Source organism: Melopsittacus undulatus, chromosome 15, assembly GCF_012275295.1.
Source record: "Melopsittacus undulatus isolate bMelUnd1 chromosome 15, bMelUnd1.mat.Z, whole genome shotgun sequence".
NCBI classification, from domain to species: domain Eukaryota; kingdom Metazoa; phylum Chordata; class Aves; order Psittaciformes; family Psittaculidae; genus Melopsittacus; species Melopsittacus undulatus.
In genome coordinates, this window is record NC_047541.1 from 1,661,039 (window position 1) to 1,686,697 (window position 25,659).

The window sequence follows — 25,659 nt, forward strand, 5'->3', positions numbered from 1 at the left end:
GATACTGCTTCTGGTTTTCGGATCAGGTATCCTTCTGTAGTGTGCTGTGTATGGGTTTGCTTTTTGAGTACCAAAGTGACAAATACTTTATAATCTTATATCAGTCTGTGCAAGTTATCCAAAAGCTGATTTCTCACTGACTGGAGTCTTGATTGAAAGTACTTCTGTTGTTATTGGTCAAACTACAATGAAAATGGCTCTGTTCTTTGTTCAGGTGGCATGGAAGGAACATCCTCAGCCCTTCAGGGTACAAATGTGTTTGTTTTCCTTCACAGTGTGTTTTCTGGGAGGTGAAGAGATGGTGAGGCAGTGTTTAACCCAAGTAATTGAGATCCGTGGTTGTCAAAGTGCTGCTTCCTGAACTGCTTGTGGAGTAGGTGATGGAAATAAGTGTTTTACAGAGCAGGGAATGTATGGTCCACAGGAGTGGCTCCATCTTGCTTTGTGATTTACTGAGCTATCAGCCTGTTGCTGGTATTTGGTGCCTTTGCAGCCTGTGAGATTTGTCATCTGTTTTGTAACAGCGCTTGGGTTTCAGAGAACAACACATGCAGGTATCCGGTGTCACAGAGCCAAAATAAAATGGGCTCTGTGTGTTCAAACGATAGCAACTGCTGGTTGGTAGTGCGTGATTTAAAGGGACAGATCTGTAGGACACTAAAGGAAGAATAATCAGCCAATCCATGCTACCTGCATGTATCAACAAGTCGGATGTCAAACTGTAAGAGGCCTTATTCTAATGTAATACACAAAGAGCAAAGGATGGCTGAAGCCCCAGTGTAAGGAAGTGCTCTGGTTCCAAGGAAAACATGACTGTTATTGCAGAAGACTGCTGGAATGCAGAAGTAAACCCAGACTAATATTTGTTTTTCATTTGAACTCACAAAAATACTTTGGAATTTTCACAGGAAAGAGAAGCAGATTAGTTCTCCTATTGGGAAATGGGGCTTTTGACCTAGCAAGGATTGCTGTGTTGTGGGCATGGCAAGTTTCTCTGTGCCACTTCTGCACCCAAAGCACAGCAAGTTAAACATGCTGCTGAACTGTAGGGAAAGGGAAATTTGAATAGGAAGATACAGCTTGAATTTGTCCAAGTCTGTAAGTGCAGTGCTCTCTGCCTGACCTGACAGCTGCTGTAGTCACATACTGTGACTTTGTTAGTCTTTTGAACAAGCTATATGTATCTCCTGTGCTTAAAACCAACTGCTTTTAGTTAGTAAGTTGTTCTGTTACAGTGTACTCTTGGTGCTAGCTCATATTCTGTATTCATCTATTAGGGATGACATTTTGCTGTCCCTTAAACACATGGGAAAACTATTACGGAAAGGATTGCCAAAGAACCTGGGCTGGAATTAGTTTATGTTCATTCAGGGAAGGGATTTTTAGTTTTTCAGAGGATTTTTTTTTTCTCTTTTAATTCATAAGTCCTATTCTGGACACTTTAAAAGAAGGAATGTTTGAGTGAGAGAAAGGCAGAGATAGTTCTGATGCAACCTGAAGCATTGACAACTATTTGCTGCTCTAATGAATCTGTCATTAGACGGATCATTAAGCTACAGGAGTAGTCATTAAACAAGGATGCAGCAATGCACAGGCTCTCATGGAGGCAGTCAAATGGTGCTGTGATTTGTACAGAAATAGTGCTTGATGGTGGTTGGTATTTTTCACTCTGGGTCAGGCGTTTGAGCTGTCTCTCTTATTACACAGCTTCTCTCTTTCCTAAGAGCATCAGACAGGTGGTCAGCATCCTCTCTCCTAAACAGAAATGTACTGAGAATATTGGAGTGCATAGAAGTGTTGCTAACTAACCAGGGAAGTACTTGAAATTAAAGGGATAGTCCCTATGTATGTGTACAGTGTCCTAAGTGAAAGGATTCTCATGGTACAGCCCCAGGTTTGTATGTGAGAAAAAGGAATGGCAAAGGATCTCCTGTCTCACTAAAGTCGATTCCAGTGTTCAGTGAGGCTGAGGGTGAAGAAATCTTACTGGCATGGCCATGCAAGCAAAGAGCAGACTGGCCTTGCTCAAGAAGGTGATTACCAAATGCTCCTTTTGCCCAGAGCAATGTAGTGTGAGTCTCCTGATTAATTAAATTACATCAGTGGGGGATTTGTGGTTTTGCAATGTTCTCTTTGCAGGTTATTACTAAAGAAACCATGCAAAAGGGCAAACTTTGACCCTTCTTATCTGCATTTGTATCTATAATTGAGTATCTTATGTAGCTGATAAAAGATTCTGTAGGAAATCAGGCTCATTAATATATGAAGCCAAACTTGCTTATGATAGCTTCCAAAGGGCTAGTAAGCCCTTCTCCTGAAGTTGCACATGCTGACTTAGGGATTACATTGTGGGGTTTGGATTCCCACATGCCATGAGAAGATGACAGTTGTTACTTTACAAATACCCACTTATATAAAGATATAGAAGGCATTTTGATTGTGTGTGCACCTGATGCATTGACACCAAGGTGACGGGAGTTCCAGAAATAGATTTGAAGAGTTGCTCAAGCTATTAACTTACAGGATGAGCAGAGCAAAAAGGACAGTACAGCAAACTAGAATATAGCAGAATAAGGACTAAAAACCCTCAATACAACATCCTATTGAAATGCTTCCTTCCCCTTTGTCTTGCTGTTATAAATCTTTATCTGATGCCCTTCGTTATCTGTGTCCTAGATGGTAGATTTTGATGTTCAAAGTCCTTGGGAAGTTTATTTTCAAACACAACCAAGGCAGCCCATACAAGGACAACTATTTTGATTTGGGTTGACAAATATTTTCTAACCTTAAACTAATATTGTTTAAAGGTTCAGGCTGTTGAACAATGAAAACTGAAGCTGGGATTTAGGGATGCTTGTTTTTCCTAAGGGCACACTTGAAATCCATGCAGCTGAATTCTAGTCACTTCCTTAGGGAATCAAAGTTATGTCACTTTTCCACCTGAACATACAGCTTCATTCAGGGGGTCTTGACAGAGAATATCACACTGGTTCTTGTCCTGAGGCTGCTTTTCCTCCCAGTGCATGACTCTTGGTAGAGATTCCTTAGCATGTTAAATGCCTGGGAGTCTTCTGTTTTAGTGTGTGTCTTCCTTCTGGTCTCAAGTCTGTTCTGCATGTCTGCTTGTCTTTATGTGGTGTCTTTGTTGGCTCCTGGACCTGAGACCATCCATCACCCACTGTCATTTTGGAAGCAGCATTGCTCTCCAAGAACTTAATCAGCTTTTACTCACATGTGAACCTGAGCTATAAAGCCGACCAGCCTCCCAGTGCTGGTGCCACATGCTGCTCCTGCTTTATAGCCTTTCCCCACTCCCTTTTCCTCTCTGTGAGCTGTCAATGGGGACTAAACCCCCCCAGCTAGTTGTGAGTCCAAGTTTGCTTGCTCCCTCCCTCCATGGGCTGGGCTGGCTGTGCAGGAAGGTGGGACAAGGACAAAGCCTGTCCAATTGCCTTCTGCAGAGGGCTGTTATTGCCATCTTAGCCTTTTTCACTCGGTTGATTTGCAGCAGCAGCATATTTGGTAATATAAACCCTGTCGCTTGGGATTAAGAGTGCGGTTCCCCTTGCAACAGCTGCCTGCATGTGTTTTACCGGCTACAGGAAAAGAACATGCTGCTCCTGCTCCTCTTTCTCCTGGTTTTTACCTAGTGTTGTTGCTTCCCTCCCTGTGTTTCTCTCTCTGCCCTCCTCACAGCTCCACGCCGCTCCACTCCATACTCGCTTCGTCTCTTGAGAAGACCAGAGCTGGGTTTCCTAGCACAGCCCCAGGAGGTTTGCTTTCCTGAGCCAACATTAGGCAAAGAAGACAGAAGGCAAAGGGGGATTGGGGGGGAAGAAGCTGAAAGTGAGCCAAGCTGTTGCTGGCAACCTTCGTCTTGGTGCTAAACCTGCTATGAGAGAGACCAGGCAGGGGAGGGACTTGGTTTTGTAGGGAGGAGAAGGAGGAAAACTTGACCCTGGCTTCCCTTGTGGCATGTGTGTCCTGAACATCCCTCCCTGCTGTGTGTTAAATGAAAGCACGTGAAGAACATGGGGCTTCCTGCTTGAGAGGGAGGGCAGTGCTGGAGGGAGGAGGAGGAGGAGGAAGGCAAGCTGCAGTGTTGTGGTGTGGTTTACACCGGGATCAGACATAGAGTGCTTGGGGGTGGGAGCAGAAGGAGAAAGGGCAACTGATGCCAGCTGCCAACATGACAGAAACCCTGCAGCTCCCAGCACTGCAAGTCCCAGAGCAGCAGGTGGTGGAGGGGGGCTCTGCCTGGTCCAGCTCCTCCACCCCAACCCTGCGCAGGAAGCGCTTCAAGATGAGGAGGATGAAGAACGTGCAGGAGCAGAGCCTGGAGGCCTGCAGGTATCAGGACCCATCCTCCAGCAAGGAATACCTGCAGCTCCCATCCATTGAGATCACCCCTTCCAGCGATGAGGACACACCATGGTCCAACTGCTCCACACCCAGTGCTTCCCCACGGCGCAAGCGCTTCCTCCTTCGGAAGTGGCTGCGTGTGAGAGAGAAGAAGGAATACAGTGAGAGCAGGTATGTGTATGGACACTTCCCCTTCCCTGCTTCCAAGAGGAGCATGTCCAGAATACATAGGGAGGGTCTGTTGTGCCCCTAGAAATCTTGGAGTGCTTCTCCCTGGGACTTTGTCCTCACCTATTGGCTGGAATGGGTAATGTAGTTGATGGGACTTGATGATGGCCTAATCCTTATGTGCAACCTTCTGTGACATCCATCCTGTGTCTGATACTGGGACACTGTGAGGACAGTAGTCCTTGTGCCTAGTAGGTGGGTCTGCATGTCAAGGTGTCAGTTCTTGGTTCTTTCCAGAGCTGAAAGTCACTCAGTCCTTTGGCTCAAAAGGGGACACATAATTAGTGAAGAACTCCAAGAGCTTGTCAACACAGGAAAATTAATGTCAAGGGGGGTTATTGTGTGGCCGTACAAAGACAAAGCTGTGTATGTAACTCTGCAGGCCCTATCAGGGTATACAAGTATCAGTACATCAGGGTATACAGTGTAGTTAACCTCTAATGGGAGAGTGGGATAATCTACGTTTCCTGAAGACCCACAGTATACCAGGCACTTAAAGGTTTTGTTATGAGGTGCATTGTATAAATCTTGATGCTTGTTTCACATAGGACAATTATTCCTTGCTAGCTTTGGAACCCCCATGCAGCCTATATATGGATTTATGCCTGAAAGTATGTACTGCACTTCCATAGGAACAGAAACTTGTCTCTTGCTGTGTCTGCACCCAACAGGCTAGACTGACTCACTGCCTGTGTTAAGTGCTTCTAGGACACTAATATTACACTAATCCACCCCAATTAGTTTTGGGGAACTTTCATCAATAAATGTATGCCATGAAGGATTTGATAACCCTTCTTTTACAAAGTGACCATTGAAGGACATCTCTTGGTTGATGAATATTACTTATTTTCACTTAGTGTGGTGATACAAGTAATGACTCAATTATAGTTTAGCAAACAGGGAAGATAATGCATATGCCCTATCACAAAGTTCAAGCCTGAAGGATGGTTTTGGAGCTGAAGGATTCAATTTGGATTCATTGGTGGTGTTTGGCAGTTTGCTTCCAGTCACTCCCTCTTTCTAGTTAAATTGTTATGTAGCAGTTTGATAGGTATTTTGGAGTCCAATAAGCTTTACCCCATGATGTGGCTAGATTGTGCCTGTTTGTATGGCAGGATTTTCCCAGGAAGGCTGGTAGTTGAGAGCAAACTGTGCACCAGCTGACTTGTTTCAGTGATGCATGTGTTGCTCACATGCCCCTAAGCAAAAGCAATAGCTCTGTGACCATTAGCATACAGTAAGCATCCAAGTGAATAAACAAATGCTTTTAGGACTCAGTGCTGTCTGTAAAGCTCCAGGTCTGATGAAGGCTGGCTGCTTTGCTGATCCAGAAACTCCAGCCTACACAATGTTCTGTATCAGTGGCTAGTTTTTAACAGCCAGGATAATGTTAAAGCTTGTTTACCTGCTGGTTGTCTAAAAGCTGTTTGGTGGCTGATAGAGCAGAAGAGAGGCTGTTTCTTTTCATTAAACAGCAGAAATGGCCTCTAAGAGCTTGGCTTGCCTGTGATACAGTTTTATTCAAGGTGAAAGAGCAGAAAGAAGCCATTTCTCAGGGGTAGGAGTTTCCCTGTACTTTCTCCATGTACAAAAGCATGATGATCTGTACCACGTTTGGTGCTCCAGGGGTCTGTATAGACTTTGGTAAGGGGTGCAGACAGCTTATCTATCCTCCTCATCCATCATTTGCTACCCAGGTAATGATAGAAGTTATTTACCTGCAGACAGCTTTATAAAGCAGGATCCCTGCTCACAGGTGCACAGGTTTTTTTTATTAAGGCATGATGATGTTTCTTTCCTCTTAGGTTAGTAGATGCAATCTGTTAGCATTTTATATGTATGTAATGAGTATGCATTATTGATGGGGGGATCTGAAGGTCTATCTGCTTTAATTTATTATTTAGTACTTACTCATCCTTGCTACTAATTTCTGGAACTACATTTGATTCTTGATGTTAAAGACAAGAACTGCTGAGAGGGTAGATCACTTGGGCTTAAAGGAGTGCACTCCTTTTGGCTTAAGGTCAGTATTGGAATGAGATGGGCCCTGTGCCACTGTTGCCTGACTTAGGCTCCTGTGTGAATGCTTAACAACAGTATGTATATAATAGTTGAGGTATGGTAAATATTTGGTTCTTGAAGGGTTTCCTGTGAGGCTTTCATGTGGAGCAGACACTCTACTAGTGGTAACCTAATGCACTCCCCTATGAGGGGAGAAATAGGCTAGAATGCCAAGGATGGTAGATGATTTGTATTCTGTTTTGCTTTTGTTATTCCTTGCTGAATATGCTCTTATGGGAGGTCCTGGAGGCTGTTGTGTCCTGATGTTAGACTTCCCTTGAGCTCCAGTTTGTCTTTTGTTAGTGCTTGTCCTAAAGGTAAATGTTTGGTCAGTTACAGCCTCCAGACTAGAAAATGGTGACATTAAAAACATTGGTGCTCCAAGGAATGTAAAACTGGGTGTGGATTTTGTTGGATCAACAGGGAATAGATTGTCTCAGAATAGCCTCAGTTTGGTCTTCTGCTCAAAACACTGAAGTCCTAAATGACAAGTTCAGCTAAAGGGAAAGACCTATCCTAAAATACTTCTATGATGTAAACCTGAAATATATTATTAGAAGTATTCCATCTTACCTTAGGAAAAGTTACATGCTGGGGAGATGGAGGCTTCTTGGGCTGCTGTTTCATAGATAAAACCTTGGCGGATTCTGCTTCGGTTCACTTTGTGCTATACAATTCCAGGAAGCTGCACAATCAGTAACTGTACATTTTATAGTTCTTGGTTTCTCTGGCTTTTAACAGCTTTCATGTTCCTGGTTTAGGACAGAAAGGAAGTGAGGCTTCTCCTTCATTAGAAACCCAGCAAGCCGCTGCAGGAAGAGATAGATGTGTGTGTCCTGGGATTGCTTTTGGAAGTGGTGACAAAATCCTTGCTGGAACCTCATTTGTGTGAGGAACTGGCAGCTTCCTGCGGGTTTCACAATGGAAGAGGCAAATGGCTCGTGTTCTTTTGTTCTGCTTGTGGCTGGGGTTGGTTAATTGGGGCCTTTGGGAGGACAGAAGTCAGACATGGAGTGCTCTGAAATGCAGGCAGAAACTGTGACGTGTTCTAATACCATCCCATGCTTCTGGACAACATCTCTCCTTGTTAATCATATTCACACATCTCCAGAAATCAAAGCTTTAAATGTAGTGTATAACTGATGGGTTGCCTTTGGGACTTGAATACATAGTTGGGTATTTAGTACTGACATCTCTACTTTTGTGCGTCTTCAAAGCAAATACAGGAAAAGGGTTCTTTTTTACATAGCTCTCTGTAGTAAAGCAGCTTATCTCTGCTTTTGGTAGCTTCAGAAAGGCCATAAGCACAGACTTCCATTTCTATGGTATCTCTTCTAATCTAAAAAGTCAGAGGGTATGAATGATGGCTTAATAGCAGCTTGGTTCCTTTTTGAGCCTGCAAGTTCAAATGGGACCTAACTTGTGCTTTCATTGAACTGCTCTTTTAGGTTGCTGCATGCCTGTCTCTGATGAAGAGCACTGGTGTATACTGTTTGCTGTGATTGCAGGTTTTGGGCCATGGTAATGGGTGCCAAGTGGCTGTGAATGCCACTGGCTCTTTTTTCCTTGTGGCTGAATCTTCCTGCCCTTGTGCAGTAGTTCCTGGTGTTCCTTTCAGGATCTGTGTGCTTTAGGATGACCAGTGACACAAGAGTATCAAACCTGATTGATTTACAAACAGCCTGGAGCTTCATTGCTGTTGATCTTATCTAGTCAGCAAATATTTACCATCTCTGAATATGATGTCTTACACAATGCTGTGCCTGTCAATGGTATTCAACAATTAATCATCGTGTTCATTACCACAGTTGTTTTCTACCAGACTGTGTTTTGAAACTGGAGATGCCTGTTGTTCATTGTTGAATGGGATGTTGATGAAAGGGCTTGCCTTGACAGCTGTGAAGGTTGATGCTGGTGTTTTCATTAGTGAAATGAATGCAGCGAGGGGAGAAATCTTGCCCATCTGTAATGTTTTCCAGCAAGGAAAGGTGACTACTACAGAGTCACAATCTGGCTCTCCAACTGGTTTTAGACTAAACAGTGCTTTAAATCCCCCATTAATGAAACTGAGTTATTAAAAAGATAGGAAGCTTTGGAGTAGGAAGTGTCCCTTTGGTTCTTGGCAATGCTGGCAATACATTTGGCTCCAGGTAATGCATGCTTTAAGGTTCAAACAAGGCACTTGAAATGTCACCTTCTGGCTCTCCCTGCCATTTGTCCCACTGAGTCATTGTGTACAAGTTTTCCTCTTAGGGTCCTATTTCAACTTCAATGAAAAGTGATGAGAAACAAGGTGCTTGCACCTATTTCTATGAAGAAAGGCAGTCCTTGGATGGAGAGCAAGGCAGTGTAAACAAAGGATGCTGTGATCCTTGGAAATGTTGTGGTACTGCTTCCCATAGGGCTTGCTATCATTCGGCAACTCCACTTTGCTGGACATGAGTCCTCCTTAGCTTTTTAATAAAGCCTGATGTTAACTTGCTGCCTTCAGTGATAAGGATATGTTTCCCCTGAGAACTTTGTATGTTTAGAGTGGGAACTTGCAGTACCTGTGGGGCAGCTGTATCACTGGAGGTGATTTGCTTTTAATCCCCACTGAAAGCTTTAGGTCTGTCAAAGGACAGCCCTTCATGCTAAGGGAGACTGTTAAGCCCTTGGAGCTTAGGTCAGTGATTTCCAATTCGGTCCCTTTTTCTCCTTCCCCTTCACCTGATGGTTTCTTGACATCTGTAATGGCACCGACATTTACGTATCCATGCAACCATGGTAACATGGTGCTTTTGATGGGGGGAATTTGATTTGCTTAGGACAAAGAGGTGCTCTTAGGCAGCTGGGACCAGGAGGTCTATTTCTGCTGTTTCATGGGAAATAGAAGGAGGGATGTGTTCTGGAAAGGATGAGCAGAGAAATGGAAAGGTAAAGTTGTTTTGTCTTTGACAAGCTCCTATGGGAAAACACTGAGGGACCTTTTCTCCTGGCACACCTGAGGCTTGAAGTTCAATCTAGTGTTATTACCCTGTTTGTGTTGCAAAGGAAAGATGGGCAGGAACACTTCTCAGGAGAGTTTGCAAATGAAAATTGCTTGCATATCATGGGACTCGCTGTCTAAAATACTCCCTTTTCATAATGAATCATTTAGACTTAATTGAAAGAGTTTTGGCTTAAAATACTATTGACTTTGACGCTAAATACAGTTTAACAGGGATAATGTATTTAATTTCTTTGCCAGCTTGGGAGCAACCATAACTTGCACCAGATACTGGGACTGCTGTGCTGCTTCTGGTGATAGCTCTTCTGAAGCCTTGGTCACTTTGTGGTATACTTGAAGGCAGGTAAATTCAAGCCTTTGTGCTTACAGCTATGAGGATGAAAAGAGCTAAGTGCTCAAATAGCCAAAAAGCTTTGTAAATGGTAACAGAAACCTTGCTGCAAGTTCAGTGTTCCGTTAATTATAACCTGCATATCTTTTAGTTCCCAAATCCATGTTAATTGAAATATTAATGTATCATATTTCATATAATAGTAGCTTTTAGTTCCAAAAACTGTTGCCGCAGTTGCTGAAAGCCATTGAAGAATATGTCAGCTGTCTATTATTCTCCTTTAGGAAATGCTTAATACTGAAGCCAAAGCCCTATGAATACAGGGGTTAATGAAGCAAAATGAATACCAGATATTCATGCGGGTTCAGCCCTGGCAATGTAGCTAATAGCTGTGGGTAGCAATAACCTTCTGAAGGCCACAGCTTTTTGGGTAATTCTCCAAATTCATTAACTGATTCTATCTTCCAGGACACAGCCATTTCTTTCCCCTTTGTTTGCTCACCCCATTCATCCATCACTGTTGAAAGACATCTCCATTGAATAAAACACACGTGCAGATATAAAAGTGTGGTGGACTTCTCATCTACATCTGGAGGCTATAGAAGTCCCAGAATGCTTCTACTGTGTGAACACTGACCTGGGTGTCTGAACTGTGAAATCCAGACAAATACCTTCTGCTAGAAAACCTGTTTAGCTTTAAAAGCCTATTCATGCATAAAATAAGAGGCCTTGACTCTGCCTTATCATTCAGAGACTGAGATCTCGGAATAAAATGAGGCCTATTAAAAAAGGCAGGCAGATAAGAATAGTACAAAATTTGGCTTTTGGCTCATAGATTCCCAAGACCAAGTGCAAGAGAGATCTTGGAATATTTAGGACACCAAAGCAAGTTTTGCAGGGTTTTTAGTATCTTCAGTCTGTTCATGTTCACTCCTGGTGAGAGTTAGAAAACCTCATTCTTCTGTGTTGCTGTCTCATGAGTGTTCATCTAAGTATATGTGTGTGTCCATGGGTCATGAAGTCAAGAAAAACTGAGGCTTGTAACAACTTAAAAATGGTAGAAAAGGAAGGTATTAGAACAAGCATTCATAGGAATGCATTCACTACAACAGTGGTGATCGGGTCTTCTGATGTGGGAAGATGACCTGGCAACTGAGATTATACTGTTAAGAGAACAAGAAATACAACACTGAATACAGGTTTGATCCTGAGGATCTCTTTGGTTTTGTACACCTATTGGGGTACATTGTTGCTCAAAGAGTATGGGGCTCAATCCACTGTAAAATTGACTGTTAGCATTCTTCAGTATACAGGAGTCTTGCACATAGTGCACAAGTGATTTGAACAGTGGGGGGTGATGAGAACACTTGTTTCGGTCAGTAGGAAAATGTTTCCTCTGTACTTTGGCTACTTGGGTAAATTGTTTGGGAGCAGTGAGATGGAAGAGTGGTGGAGGTGGAGTCCTGAGCTTTAATTGTTAAAGGCAGAGTTAATCTGTTCTTAAAACTCTTAATGTCTATAGCAGTAAGTAATGTTGTAAGTCTGAATGTTTGCACTGAGCCAAAAGCACATGGTATAAGCTTTGGTGTTTAGTGTCTTTGAAATCATAATAAAGGGGCAACCTGTGCCTGTGTATACCCAAAGGTTTAAGTCTTGTCCAAATGCAGGTTTATCATTGCTGAGTTTTAGAATAAGATAAGATTGTTTTACTGATTTCCTGAGATTTTGAACCAGCTTTTGGCCTTCCTTTTAGATACAGAATTGACATAAGTGTACCTGAAAGCTTCCTAGATGACTGTTCAGCACAAATCATACCTTCGTTATCTCGTATTATTTCCAGTATAACAGCAATAACTTGTTATACAATCTCAAAGGGACACTGTCACCTTAAAGCAGGTTGACTTTAAAGGACTGTAAAGCATAATAAAACAATAGACCCTACATTTCAGCTGCTCACTACACTTCATGGCATTTAAACACCTCTGCTGTCTAATACTCAGAATGTTGAAGTATACTTCTTTGTGAAAAGCTCACAAAGCTTCCATGCCAAACACTGTTGAGTGAAGCAGCTCATGTTGATTGTGACAAATAGGTGGGTAAAAACTGATTTCTCCTGGTCTGAGTTGGTTTCATTGCTTGTATTCATAGGGGTAAGGTCTTGCCTTGCAAGGTGTTGCAACAACAGCATTTGTTTAAATTTTAAACCTTCATTTAGAGGACTTTCTGAAGGAGCAATTTACTCATGGGTGGGTGAGCAGGAAAGGGTCTAAGGTTCATCTTGTATAGCTGTCCATAAGTAAACTTTCACATGGGATTACTAGCACTGAAGGTATGGTTGGGCTGTGATAGCAGGGATTTTCCTTTGGTAAGTTTTGTTGTATTTGCTTGATCTCAATAGAAATGGCAAACTCTTGTGGGAGAGTTTCTTTTATGAAGAAACAGTTACAGAAACAGTCCCTTTCTCATATCCTAAGGGTGATAATTCCTTTGAATTAGGAGGGAAAGTGTGGTTCCCTTTGTGCTCTTTGCAAACCAGTTCACTGGGCTGTAATTAAGCTCAGAAGCATAGGAAAGATGTTTCTTTGCTTTTGGGGGCATGTTGCTCTTACCCAGCTGTTGATTTCCAGCTCGAAGCCAATATTCTCTGATTAGCCCTTGTACAGTGAGACACTTGAAGAAAAGCATGAGTAAGTATGTGGGTGTAGGAGCAGAAAATTAGATCTGTGCCCTTGCTGAGGGGCTGGAGAAAAAACGTTTGCCTGTCTTGGCTCTGATGGTAAAACTGTACAGTGGGCAATGGGGAAACAAGCCAAGTATGCTCGGTGGGACTGTGTGAATGTGCCCACGCAAGATGCACGCCTCTGTCTCCCATGCGGTGCACGTATTTTATAGCTGGAAGGTGTAAATATTACATGAGGTTTTTATGGGTTTCTCTGTCCAACTTCAAAGGTTAATTTTCATATCACTTTTTGAATGATTTTATAAATACTGATCTCTCATTACTTTCTTTTGAGAGCTTCAGCCTGTTCTCCTTCCAGTCTTGAGTGAGATGCAGTTTTCTGCCTCATGTTCTGACCAGGCAGGCTTTCAGTACTATGTTTTGCCCCAAATTACATGTTGCTGGCTGAGAATTATTACTCTTTAGAGTGAAAAGATGCAGTTCGGTGCTTTTGGGGACTGTATTTATATTTCTGTGCCTTTGGGCAATGTGGCATGTAGATCAGCGTACAGCGCAGTGGAGGCTGTGATTGCAAGCATGTGTATGCATACCTTGAACTGGTTTTATTTGAACAGCCCATGTCCTTCCAACAGTGGAACCACAGCCTTTTTAGCACAGCCTGTGTGCTCAGAGGTGTGTACACAGTGTCCTAGGTGGGACTGTGCAGTTTATGCTGTGTTGCCATGACTCTAGAGCCAGTGGTACCCAGACAAATCAAATTGAAGCTGGCTCTGGGCACATCTGCTTTCCATGCAGGCAGAATCAGGTCTATCTGCTGCTCAGAAGGGAAGCTCTTGCAACGAAATGAAGCTGTAGAAATGAGCAGCAGGAACCCTGATGAGTCCTAGGAACAGGTGGAAGCTGCTAGGAGGGAATAACACTGACATCCACAGAAATGAAGCGAAGGGATTAAAAACGCCTCCCCAAAACACCCATTTAAAGGTGGATGGTGACATCTTGTGGGCTCTGCACGCAACTCTCCACCAGGATAAACTGTTGGCCGCTCATCCTTAGCAAGTTTTAACCACGTTTTTGCCCCACTGCCTAGAAGAGGGGATGCAGCAGTACGGTATTTGAATGTAAAGCTGTAATAGGGATGGCGTGGTGAAACAGTGTATAGGCAATGGGCAGGGTCACTTCTGTATTGCAGAAATCTCTTAGGGAAGTGTCACAAAGCAAGGTGAAGAGGCTTCAAACCTGTTGTAAATCAGATATGAACTTACTGTCTTCTGTTGTTTTAGTGTTTGCACCCCAAACATGAAGCATAAACCTTTCCTTGTTCTGTGTTTCAAGCAGCGTGTTTCATAGGGACTTACACACATGTAATTGCTTCTGTATTCCTCCTTGTATTGCAGCAGTCAGCAGAGCAGCCAGCAAAGCAGCCACGATGATGACTCGTCCCGGTTCTTGAGCCCTTATATGCGTGACGACAGGTAAGATTGTGGCTGAATGGGGGGGAAAGCCTGGAACCACTCAGTGAGGTTACATGGGCTGGGCTGGTTCAAGTCCTTACTGTCCCTGTATTTCTCAGAGCTGTTCAACAGAAAATGTGATTTACATTGATCTTATCATTGTCTAAACATATGTAGTAGAACTTGTGGGATAAATGCATCCAACTTCTGTAGTAACCTGCTCTTTCTCTTGAGACACATTCCTCAGAACTGTCCATGTGTATTGATGCTTAGCAGCTCTGATCCTTAAAGTACCCAAGTGAACCTTTATATGTGGTTCTTGCCCTCAGCAAAGGCGATATTAAGACTGACTGTTGTATTTCACTTCTGATGTGTTGTGACCATGTGAGGTGTCTAGAACTCAGCTGGGTGAGAACTGCTGTGAAGTTCTAGAAGAAACTCAAGTTCCTTGTACTTTGGGTTAATTAATGACTACTTCACATTGTAGCATTGGCACAAAAGCTGTTGTGCACCAAAATAGGCCTTTGGTTTTCAATTTATTGTTGTTGCTTTGCTTGGAGCCAGATCATTGAGTTCAGCTCTATGTTGTAGTTCATCTTTTGAGCCTGAATCTGCTTCATTTTCTTCTGCTGTGTGTGAACTATGAGCCCTAAGCTACTACCAGGCCTGTTTCCCTACTGATGTTCTTGGGTCCAGCATTACACTGGACTCTGGTTTCTGAAACTCCCATTATTTTGTTATGCATTGCACAGTGGAGTTATACTTCATTTCACTTAACTTGGGACTGGGGGTTATAATGAGCCCACAGAGGGGCATATGCTGAGATTTAGGAACCGATTCCTTTGTGCTGCTGCACAGTGCATTACACGAAGCATCTGAATATGGCATTTTCCATTCTGCTGGCTTGCATTGGGCCATGGTCCTTCAGAAGAGTGTTGTTTCAGCTCTGTTACTCAGTGATTCCACATAAGCTGTCGCTGAGGTCAGAGTTCTTTCTTACTGTGTAGTAAGTCAGATGGTTACCAACCTCCTGTTCCCTGCTCTGGTATCAAAGGCCAATGGATTGAATAAGAACTGAGTAGGCATCTGAGGAATTGACTCACTTGAGAGAACATCCTGACCCTGAGGAGCTAATTAATATCCCAGCAGAGTTTGGCTCAGAATTAGCACTTGGTGGTTTTAGCCAACCTTTCCTCCGTATGTTTCACTCCAATTACCAACCCCAGATGCTGTGGAGCCTGGTATAATTGAGCAGTGAGTGGTGTTTGCAACCAGAATGTGACAGCAAAGCAGATGGGTGCTTAGGTTGTCATACCTGGGCTTGCTTTGTGTAATGTATGCTGTTATACCATTTGATCCGGGATTTCATAGATTAAACAGGGTTAGGCTTTGTTAATACTCAGATGGGGCATAGCAAGAGGGGAATCTTGAATTGGAAGCCTGCACTTTAAAGCCTTTGAACTGATGCTATGAATATCTTCCTGGCCGGAAGGGACATGGTTTAGGTGCAGCACGATCAGATCTATTTATGCAGAGCCAGGGTGATGTTGAGCCTGCTGACCTTGCTTATTGGGGACCTGCAGCATTCCTGCTGCCTAGATTTAACTAAGTTTGCTTTCATGGAGGATACTGATCCTAAAATGATCCATACAGGGACTAGTGAAGTGTCTTTGCCACCTTGGTTTTTTCTCCTCCTTTGCTAATGTATTTAACCACAACCACCCAAGCTTTCAGCAGTCCTTAAGCTGTGACAAAAGCTGAGCAGAGTAGGGCAGAAAAGGAGAGAACAAGAAACCATGTGGTGTATACTGAAAGGTGCACCTTCTCTTGGCACGCTGCCTCTGCTGTCACAGGCAGAAGGAGCCTGTGCTGCACTTCAAGGATCAGAGCAGGGAGGATCTGCATCAACCTCAGTACAGCTGGGAAGGTGCTGAAAGAAGCTACCACAGCCAAAAGTAAAGGGATGCAAAGTTGATTCTGGGATAAAAGAGAGGAATACATAGCTGAGAATGGCTGAACATGGACTAGGCATAGCCAAGATCTTAACTACGTGTCTCGTCGTACCCAGGAGTGCTGCTAGTAGTTAACTCTGTGATGGATTCCCAAGGACCATGCTCCAACCCTCAGGTCTTTCCAGGGAATACTGAGAATTCTGTCCTGCTGATGAATTCAGTGCAAGTCTTCCTCTTGAGAGCAAGTGCTGCTGTTGGCTTGTGCATTGTGAAGTCCTGCCATGGTCCAGAACCCGTCCCCTGAAAAGGCATCCTGCAGCACAGTGAAGCAGGTCTGCCATCTGTGTGCATCTTCTCTGAGGAAAAGGCTTTCCTTCCCCAAAGTCATGTAAGTTGGCTTGTATCTGTTGTGCCTGGTTTATGCTGAAGGGGAGTCTGTACAGCTCTAACTGCGTGCTTTATGGGTGGCTTTTTAGAGCCATAAAGGGAGAAGTTAGTGGGACAGGCTTGAAAGAGTCAGGTTTTGTATGAACTCAGGGCTCTTTGAACCTGGGCTCTTTGATTGCTTTGAGTTTGAGTCATTTCATGTTGCTGTTTATGAAATACGAATCCCTTTTTTACCTCCCAGGAATATAGAGGGGGTGAAGTTAATTTGAGTTGTTCCCATGCTGAAACATCAAGTGCAGAGAGATGCACAGCTGAGTTATTGAGTGTCCACGTAACTGTGCTCACAGCAGCAGCTCGACTTACAGTGATTTGCAGGGTGGGTAAGGTTGGGATGGGGACTTGGGTGAGATGTCTGCACACAGCAGACTCCATAATCCCTGTAATGAGACAAGGTTATGTATATGAATTACCTTGAGCTTTCAGCTAGGTTAAGTCCAAGTTCATGAGCCTGTTTCTGCTTGGTCCAAGGACTGGTTCTTTGTCATGACACTGAGGCACCCATCAGTTTTAGGATGCACAATATGTTTCAGTTAAGAGTAGATGTTAAGCTGCTGAGTCAGAGGAAAAACTGGTCCTTAGACTCTTAGATTCAGCCTAAGGAGGAGACAAACTTGAAGAGAGAAGAGCATGAGAAGTACAAGGATGGAAAGCAATAGGCTATTGGGGAAATGGAGGGGAGAGAAGTGAGTGGCAGTTTACAAGAGATCATATAAAAATACATTAAGTCTAATTTGTAGTATTTGAATCAGAGACCCTATCAAATGGGAGGAAGTAAGGAAGAGCAGTTATAAGGTAACTCAGAGTTCAATAAGTCCTACATTTTGGCTGCAGCTTAACTAGCCCCTTAACCTGTGCAGCACCTTACTCTGCTAGTTCCAGGGCTGCAGGGCTCGGTTTTCCTTTGCATAAGCTAATATAAGGGTTTCTCAATGGCTCAGAATTCACAGGAGATGCTTGCAAGGAGATTAGGGAACAGCTGAAGATAGAGAGAATGAGGAATAGTTGTCTGCCTGGATTCCGAGGTCACACTTCGAACATGTGCCAAAATGACATCCTTGGGGTGTGTGTAAGGGGTCAGGGTGAAGTCCATATCTTATTTATGTACCCAGGGCTTGCTTATGCTGCATCTTCCTAGCCTGTGTCCCTTTCCCCTTGACAGAGGTGCGAACACACTGTGCCCCTGCTTGCCTGCAAGTGGAGGCACAGCAGAGATTTGCTACCTCTGCAGCTTCAGGGTGAGCAGAAGGTTTTTTCCATTGCTTGGCACAGCTGAAGATAGGGGAGAACTGGGAGCAAAGTGTGGCTCTGTATGCTTGGCCTGCTCGTGACACAGGAGAGGGCAGGGGTTAACCAAGGGACCCTGGTCTGTGTGTCTGGATGTGATGTTTCTGCAAGGAACAAACCGTGCAGCCTGGTGCAGGCCTTCTGCAGTATTAAGGAGAAACCCTTATGGGACTAAAAGGGAATGGATGCTGTTGTAAAGGTGATGGTTAAGTAGAAGCCAGCTGCTGCTTCCTATTATAAGCGTGAAATATGGGGAGGTGAGCTCACTACTCCTTCCAACAGTGCTCATTGTAAGGGATGAGTGAATTTTGAGTCCTTGGTAGTAGTCGAATCTCTGAGTAGCTTTTACCCATCATGGATGGATGCCTGATGCATCATCTGTAAGGAAGTTTTCAAAGGTGCTAAAAAACCTTCTTGTGAAGATGACTTTGAGGCAAATGAGCTCTCAGAGGGCCTCACATCAGAACGCTGATGGTCTTGCAGTGAGTTTGGGTTTGCATCTAGCTCCAAACTGAGTCAGTTTGTAATGTTACATAGAAAGCTACATCAGAATAGTACAAGTCTCCTTTGTCACACAGGAAAGATGGTTAATATTTAGTTTCAGAGCTAGTATCCTTTTCCCTCTTTCACCACCTGGTTGGTGCTGCTCCCTGAGCCCTAACATTGACTCTTTTCTGTAGGGAAGAGCAGCTGAAGATCAGTCCTCTTCCATCTGGATTCCAGATAGACTACTGTCAGCAGAGTTGCAGTGAATGGCAATATCACCTGCTCTCTATTTCTCATATGCCAACATTGTTTTTTCTTTTGAAGATGGGCTGTTAATTGCAGTGTATGCCTGTGTTCTGTTGTCAGTGGAGGTAAGGCTGTATTGGATTTGATTCAAAGTTGTACCTGTAATCTCCTCTGTTCTCAATTCAGTCTCCTTAAGATAAAAGGACAGCAGTTTGTTTTGAAGCAAGGGGGATAGTCCTTTTTGTTGCTCCCCCCTCCATGACTGTGAGGGGTATGGGAGGACAAATACATCTCCTCTGGCCTTACTGGGGCCAGAGACAAAGAGGAGACCTTACAGGATTGTCTACCTTGTTCTTTTCCTGTACCTGGTGGTAGCTGTTGCTCAGTGCATCGGAGCATGGAACTTCTGACGAGAACAAACTTGATAACAGGGTGATTTTTGTGTTATCTATAGTAATGTAGTCAAATATCATACCTCTGGGTGTTACCTGATTGCCACTCATGAGACAGCTTCTTTGGTATCCTGAAGAGTAAAATAGAATGGATCACTGTCCATAGTAGAGAGTGATCAATCAGTCCACAGACCGACACTGTCACAGTGGGGACACTGTATGTATTGAACTAGTGTCAGTTAAGATTAGAGAAGCCATGATTTGCCTTGCATATCACTGCATGCAGAGGAGGTCTGACCTCACAGGGGTGCATCACTAGCTCGTGATGCTGAGGAACATGAGGAGGAGGTGAAGAGGCGTCTTAATGTCCCACTTTTCCCTTATCTGAGACACTGGGCAGACTCCTTATGCTTCCTTCCTGCTTCCAAGTGCAGAGGTTTCAGCTGTGTGACTGCAGCTCAGTCAGTGGTCACCCCACCAGCTCTGTGGAGCACCGGTAGCTCTCTTGAAGCATGTGGAAAAGTGGCAGAGAACAACATCCAGTTGTTGACTGAATAAAAAGCTAGATCAATAAAGACAGACAAGGCCATTGTGAGCTGCTGCTATGTTAGCCTCAGAGAACCTCACAGGGAGTTTCAAGGACGCAGAGGGGTTTTCTAGGGAGCCTGATGCTTATTTCTCTTAGCATGTGGCCAGGCTTATGCAATGTCACAGGTACACATATTGCAGGCTTCAAGTATCTAGGCAGGAGTTTCCCAAGTTGTAAAACACATCCCTTTTGATGGGAATGCCTTTTTAAGCTGGGATATAGCCTGGGACATGTCTAGGGGCTGTAACTGTCCTTATTTCATTGCATATGCCTAAATGTGAAGGGTATGGGAATTTTAACTGTGCCTGTGATCTCTCTTCTTGATAACACTCATAGCAACGAAGCGATTGTAGGGTTTCCTCAAAAAGAACACAGTGTAGGCAATACCTCTTTGTCTCCCTGTCACAGAAACCCACCTTGCTTCACGCTGGGAACATTTTAACTGAGATATCATCAGAATCCAAGAGGTGCCTGTCAGTCATGTCGTGACTGAGCCTGGTGCTCCCACCGCAATGCAAAGCACTCAGAGTACATCGTTCCTTGCTTCCATCTGATGCGGTGTGACAGATTAATACCGTGCAGCAAAACAAAGGGGGTATTAAAATGTGATGGGATGGTGCATGGGTTTTCAGGTCTCCTTTTTCTACCCTCTTTTCCTTGTGATGGGAAGGGGATATTTGGGGAAACAGGTGGGCAAACACCAAAAAAGTACATCTCAAAATATCCCTCGAGTTCTGTGTTACTTTCTCAGTCTTTAACTAGGTCTCTTCCTCTTTCCCCCCCTAAGATAGAATAGCTGTAGATCTAGTTTGTGTGTTACTGAAATAATTTTGCCTAGGATCCATTGCATGGCAGGGATAAGCAAGTTAAACCCCACTTGTTGAGCCAATAAATTGACAGCACTGGCATATGTTGAAGGGCAGAAACTGAAGGCTTATGTTTTACAGCGTTTTTTTTAGTTCTCCCACTTCAATCCTGAAGAATCTGGGACCACAGTATCTAAATCAGAGCTGGCATCGCTGTTCATAAGCCTGGCTTTCTAGCCAATTGCTTAGGGAAGCTGAATGCACAGATGGTTCTGCTGAAGCTTCAGACTGCAGCTGGAGGACAAAGGGCTGGTGACCCATGCTGCTGCCTCAGCTTCCCCTGGGGCTGTGGTGGGTTGTATGGGTGGTGGAAGGGGATCTGGGAACAGGTTTGGTTTTCAGCTTGAATCCGTGTACTCTTGTGCCCTTACGAAGACCTTTAGAGGCCCTCATTTACAGTGCAGTTATCAGCTCTTTCTGAAACCCACCTGCAAGAGATTTCTTACTGCTTTCTTATAGGGAAAAGATCCCCCGAAATCTAAGGCCATTTGTCAGAACTGGGTGTTCAAGTTGTTCTGGATTTGTTCGGTGAAACGGCCTCATAGTCTCATTGGAGATAGCTACTATCCATTGCATGGATTGCTCTTGATGCGAGTCCCTGAACAAATCAGCTTTTCCTTAACTTTACAGTCAGCACATAAACATTTTATCATGCCTCTTTCATGCTTTCAGTGCTATATATTTTTGGTGCACACAAGTGTTTGCAATGCTTGCCCTGGAAAATATGTGCATCTTTACACTTCATAGTTGCCTGTCTAAATGGGGAAATACCAAGCACTCTGAATGAGTTGTAGCACAAAATAAAGAAGGAAAACCAACATGGGGTAGGGAGGAGGAGAATTATATGGTGATGGTAAGTATGTACTTAATTCTTGCTGCATTCCATGGCCATAGGAAATAAGATGCTGTTTGGAAACGCAGTGCACAAAGAATAGCTACTATGAGGAAGTTAAATGTTACATACCTTACAAAGAGATGCCTGAAACTCTGTATGATACCTGCTGCTTCTTGCAAGTCTCCTCTCTATCCTGAAAGTCTAACTCCATTTAGTGCAGCACTGGGCACAGGAAGAGGAGCTCAACTGTGTGTCCCTGGGAAGAAGTGTTAATCAGTGCTGGTTTGCTAGTGGGAGAAGCAAGGGGCACATTAATCATTGAGCAGTGTACAGGGTCTCTTGTGGTGACCTGAGAGCTCAGACCGAGCTGGTCAGGCTGCTCCATGCGCCAGTGGATCAGAGAGTCCTGGCACAAAGAGCATGGGGCAGAATGAGTTCCTTGCAATGGGTCAGTTGGGCTTAGCCCTTTTATGGACTCTATCCAAACACCCCTCCTTTTCACAAAGAAAACTGGTGGTGGTGTTGATGCCCAAACCAGTTTTCCTCCCCATTTCAGGACAAAAGCTGTGTTAGCTTCCACCTGTAATGGACGGTCAGTTGAAAAGCAATGGGACTTGGTTAATTCTTGCCTTGAGAATTTCATTCTGGTAAAGAACAGCCTCAAATTCTTTTTGTTTCAATAGAGAAGTCTGAATTTTCTTGGGTTTTTTCATCTCCCCCCATAGCAGCAGCATTATCTGGCAGGGACTTAAAGGCAGCTGTGCCTTTAAAATTGAATTGCCTGGGATGGAAGAAATCTGAGAGCATAGAAAGGAGACCAGTGCCTCTTGCGCAGATCCAGCTCTTTGGAGAGCTCTCCATAGATCTGCCTTCTCATCAGCCTAGTCACTGCTCCTCTCTGGGCCCCAACTGCAGTGACTCCAGTAATAGCAGTAAGAGCTGTCCCAGTGGTGGCATCATGATATTCCACAGTGGATTCTGAGGTTACTGCTTTCTCCCCAAACTCCTGTGTGTATGTAAACAGGCTGGGATTCAACCCAACATTGTCCTGCTCCCTTGCTGCTGGAGTGAAGCATCCTCCCATTGCTGGGGAGCACGCTGGCCCTTGGACAGACTTCCCCATTTCTGCAGATGACTGTAACCGTGTGAGTGCTCACTGACCTCTGCCTTTCTTCCTTTCCTTTCCTCCCCTCTTCCCTTCTTTGTCTTCCCATCCTTTTCTTTCTTGGCCTTTGCAGTGTATCTGTTGTGCATTTCGGTGATAAGATGGCAGCATGCATCTCCCCACCGTGCCATGCAGCGTAACAAGGTCAGGCACTGCAATGGTACAAGCCAAGGTCTGTCCTTGAGTCCCTCTGCTTTATTTTCCTGTTCTCCTGCAAGTTTGACTTAATCTTTTTCCTTCAACCTTCTCTGCTGCCTGTTTTCCCTCTATCCCTATGCTTCATGTGCTCCCTCTCTCCCAAACCACCTCCTCTTACTTAAATGGCAGGCCACATGTAACATGGGTTTGCATGAGGGATATGGGTCTAGCTATAAAGTTTCCAGCATTGTAAGACTTCCTTATTTCTCTGCTCTGGGAAAGAATCTTTGCTTCAGGCTTAGACATGTAAGTGTTCACTTCCTCATGTGAGCTCTAGCAGGCTGTTGCTTTGTGCCTTTGGGGCATCTTCTGTACTGTATTCCTCTTTGCAGCCTGCTGCCCTTTGTTGTACCCTGTTGCTACAGCCACTGCTGCTGGAACACCCCTCCAACATGCAAAAGGTAGTGACTGCAGGAGGCTTTCACTGCTCATCTGGAACAGCTCTCTGCAAACTGGAAGCTTGTGTTTAGGACCTGGGTCTTGAGCCCCTCTTTTAGTTCCTTTCTTCTCTCTCATGTTTTAGGAATGTGGGACCTTTTTCTTCCTTATCAATTTGCAGTCATTCCTCTAGGATTTGTATTCCTAAAGCAAATGTTTTGTGGTTTATGTTCTCACTGTGAGGTTTTTACCCATTTATCTGAAACATATGATTGGATACTGCATTTAGACACCCCATGGGTCCAGATGAGTGCAGAAGGCTTTGTTTCTCTGGTGTGCTACCTGTGTGTCTCTATGGATTATCCCTTGGGCAATGCCAGCCCGAAGACTGAAGGCTGTTGGACTCCATGTAAAGGTTTAGCTCAATGTACTTGAAAGACTTGTAAGTTATGAGGATCCAAAGAGTCTTGGCTATTAGGCACTTCACTTTGATTGTGAGAGATCAGATGCTCAGCATTATCCTCAGTGAAAACCTTGTTCTATTAAGGTATGAGGCTATGGTGTGATGTGACTTGCTATTTCATGGTATTTCAGAGTATCTTGATCTAAATGGGGTGGGAGATGAGGAGGGTTCAAATCAGAGTAATTTCTCTGAAGCATGCCATGAATCATGAAGCTTTCGGTTGTTTGCCTACCCCTTTTCAGGGTGAATGAGTCTTTTCTGGGGTGGGAGAGGTTATTTCGCCATCTCAAGCAAATGGAAGGTTAAGAGTTCAAACATGTGAGACAATGAGTTAAAAAAGAGCCAAAAGGCTGTGTGAAAGCAGCAGCCCTCTTTTGTTATAATATTGCTCAAAAGAAGAAGCAGCAGCAGTCTGAATCATCCCTGTTTCTCCACCCTCCTGATACTGACTGTCTGTACATGACAGTATTCCTTCTCCTCCAAAGTCTCTATAAGAAATTGGTTTTCTTTGCTTTTTGATGGAGGGGAGCTTCTCTCAAGCCCCTTATCCCAGGACAGCTGAAGGTGCTGCTTTCCTGCAGTGATGCTGTTCTACCTTGCTCTCCCTTCCAAGACCTTCAGTTCTAACTCACATGCTATGACAAACACTGTATTCACATAGCTTAGAGATGGCTCACAGGCACTCTGTTCTGTGTGACTACAGCTCCCATGATGCTGAGAGTGGAAAACCAGTCTCATGTGACTTCCCAATTGCTGCAGCAAAGAGAGGGTCCCTTCTCAGATATATTCTTCCCTATGGGGCTGTGCCCTAACTCACTGGTGCTGTGATTGCATGTGGCTTTCTCTAACAGCAGAGGCTACATAATGCTGATGTTGGGAAGGATTCAGGAGGTTAACCATCTGGCCCATACACTAAGGTGCATAACTATGTCTTCCTTAGTTTCTGGCATTCTTTGAAGCTATTCCTTCTCTCCTAATAATGTTTTTTAACTTGCTTCTCGTTTTCCCTCGCATTAGTAACAGAACTGGTGGGTTTGTTCTACATGTATGTCTCAGAGAGGCACAAGGGGTTTTGTACTGCTCCCCAACTCCTGCAGACCCTTCTTTCTTGCCATAAAGGAGACTCAACCTGTAGCTGAAGTGATGCTGCACAAGCAGTGTTGCATTCTGTACCTGCAGGTCAGGCACCTTTCCTTGTGAACTAATCTGTCTGAGCCTTCTAAGCCTCTTGTTTGCACTGTGTGGGTAGTTCAGTAAGTAAACCCAGGAATCTGAGGCAAGTCTGCCCTACTCAGTGTGAGGCTACAACTGTAATGATGGGCAGGAGTAAAGCCGCAGTGATGTATCTGTACAGAGGATGCCCTAATGGCTGAGAGTTGTGTCTGTGTGACTGTTTGAAGGGGTCCTACACGTTCAGGTAATGCTTCTAACACAAGGAGGGCTTTATACCCCCCATAAGCATGTGCTTGGTATAATTTGAATATGCCAAGTCAAAAGATGAGGTTTGCCAGCCTTGATTTGTGTAAGTAGGTAACTGCAGGAAATACAGCAGAAATACACACCAGAAATACACATTTCCTGTATGCCAGACAGGGCTTGGCAGGAGTGTTGCTGTATTCTATACTGATGATCCTTTCCAGAGGTGATCTGAGTGCTAAGTACTGTTGTCCGTGGAGTGATGGCCCATCTTACTGTTTGCACATCACCATGATGATGATAGCTGGTTTATATATATATATTCCTTTGCATACTAACAGCCGGACTGCAAAATACTTACTAAAACCCAATGGGTCTGTTCTATGGGGGTGACGTGTACGCATTGCACAAGGGTGTAGTAGCACCGCTGTTCTGCAGAGGTGCATTAGCTGTCCTTTAGTGTGCAAACTGCTTAGTGTGTTAAGGATTTGCCAGCTCCGGTCTTTGTGCGCTGTGCTGCGGTGCCTGCTGTGTGCCTGAGCACTGGTGTATGAATAAGCACTTTCAAGCAGTGATGTTTGCAGCCCTCAGAGGCTCTTAATTTGACTGAGCTCTGCAGTGTTTCCTCTGCCTCCCTCCCAGCCAGGATTGCTCATGTCTGTCTGGTTTGCCAGGGCAGGAGCTGCGTGCAGCGGTTCCTGGGCTGCCCAATAGGCTCCAGTCTGATTTACTGGAGTAAAGTAGGCCAGGAGGAGCCTGCAGGACCGGGAGGGAGAAGCTGGGTGATGAATGGGGCGGTGTGAAGTCACTCTGCAGCGCCAATCAGGGCCAGGCTCAGCC

General features: G+C 44.3%; 1 protein-coding gene across 1 annotated transcript in view; it reads left to right on the top strand.

The window, feature by feature from the left end:
- Positions 1-14,047: 14,047 nt before the first annotated feature.
- Positions 14,048-25,659, top strand: part of LOC101879856 (protein Aster-B) — a 66,441-nt gene continuing 54,829 nt past the window's right edge. The window contains exon 1 of the mRNA XM_034069477.1: positions 14,048-14,123. Coding sequence (XP_033925368.1) covers positions 14,110-14,123 — 14 coding nt within the window. The 5' untranslated portion in view covers positions 14,048-14,109. The remainder of the gene's footprint in view (positions 14,124-25,659) is intronic.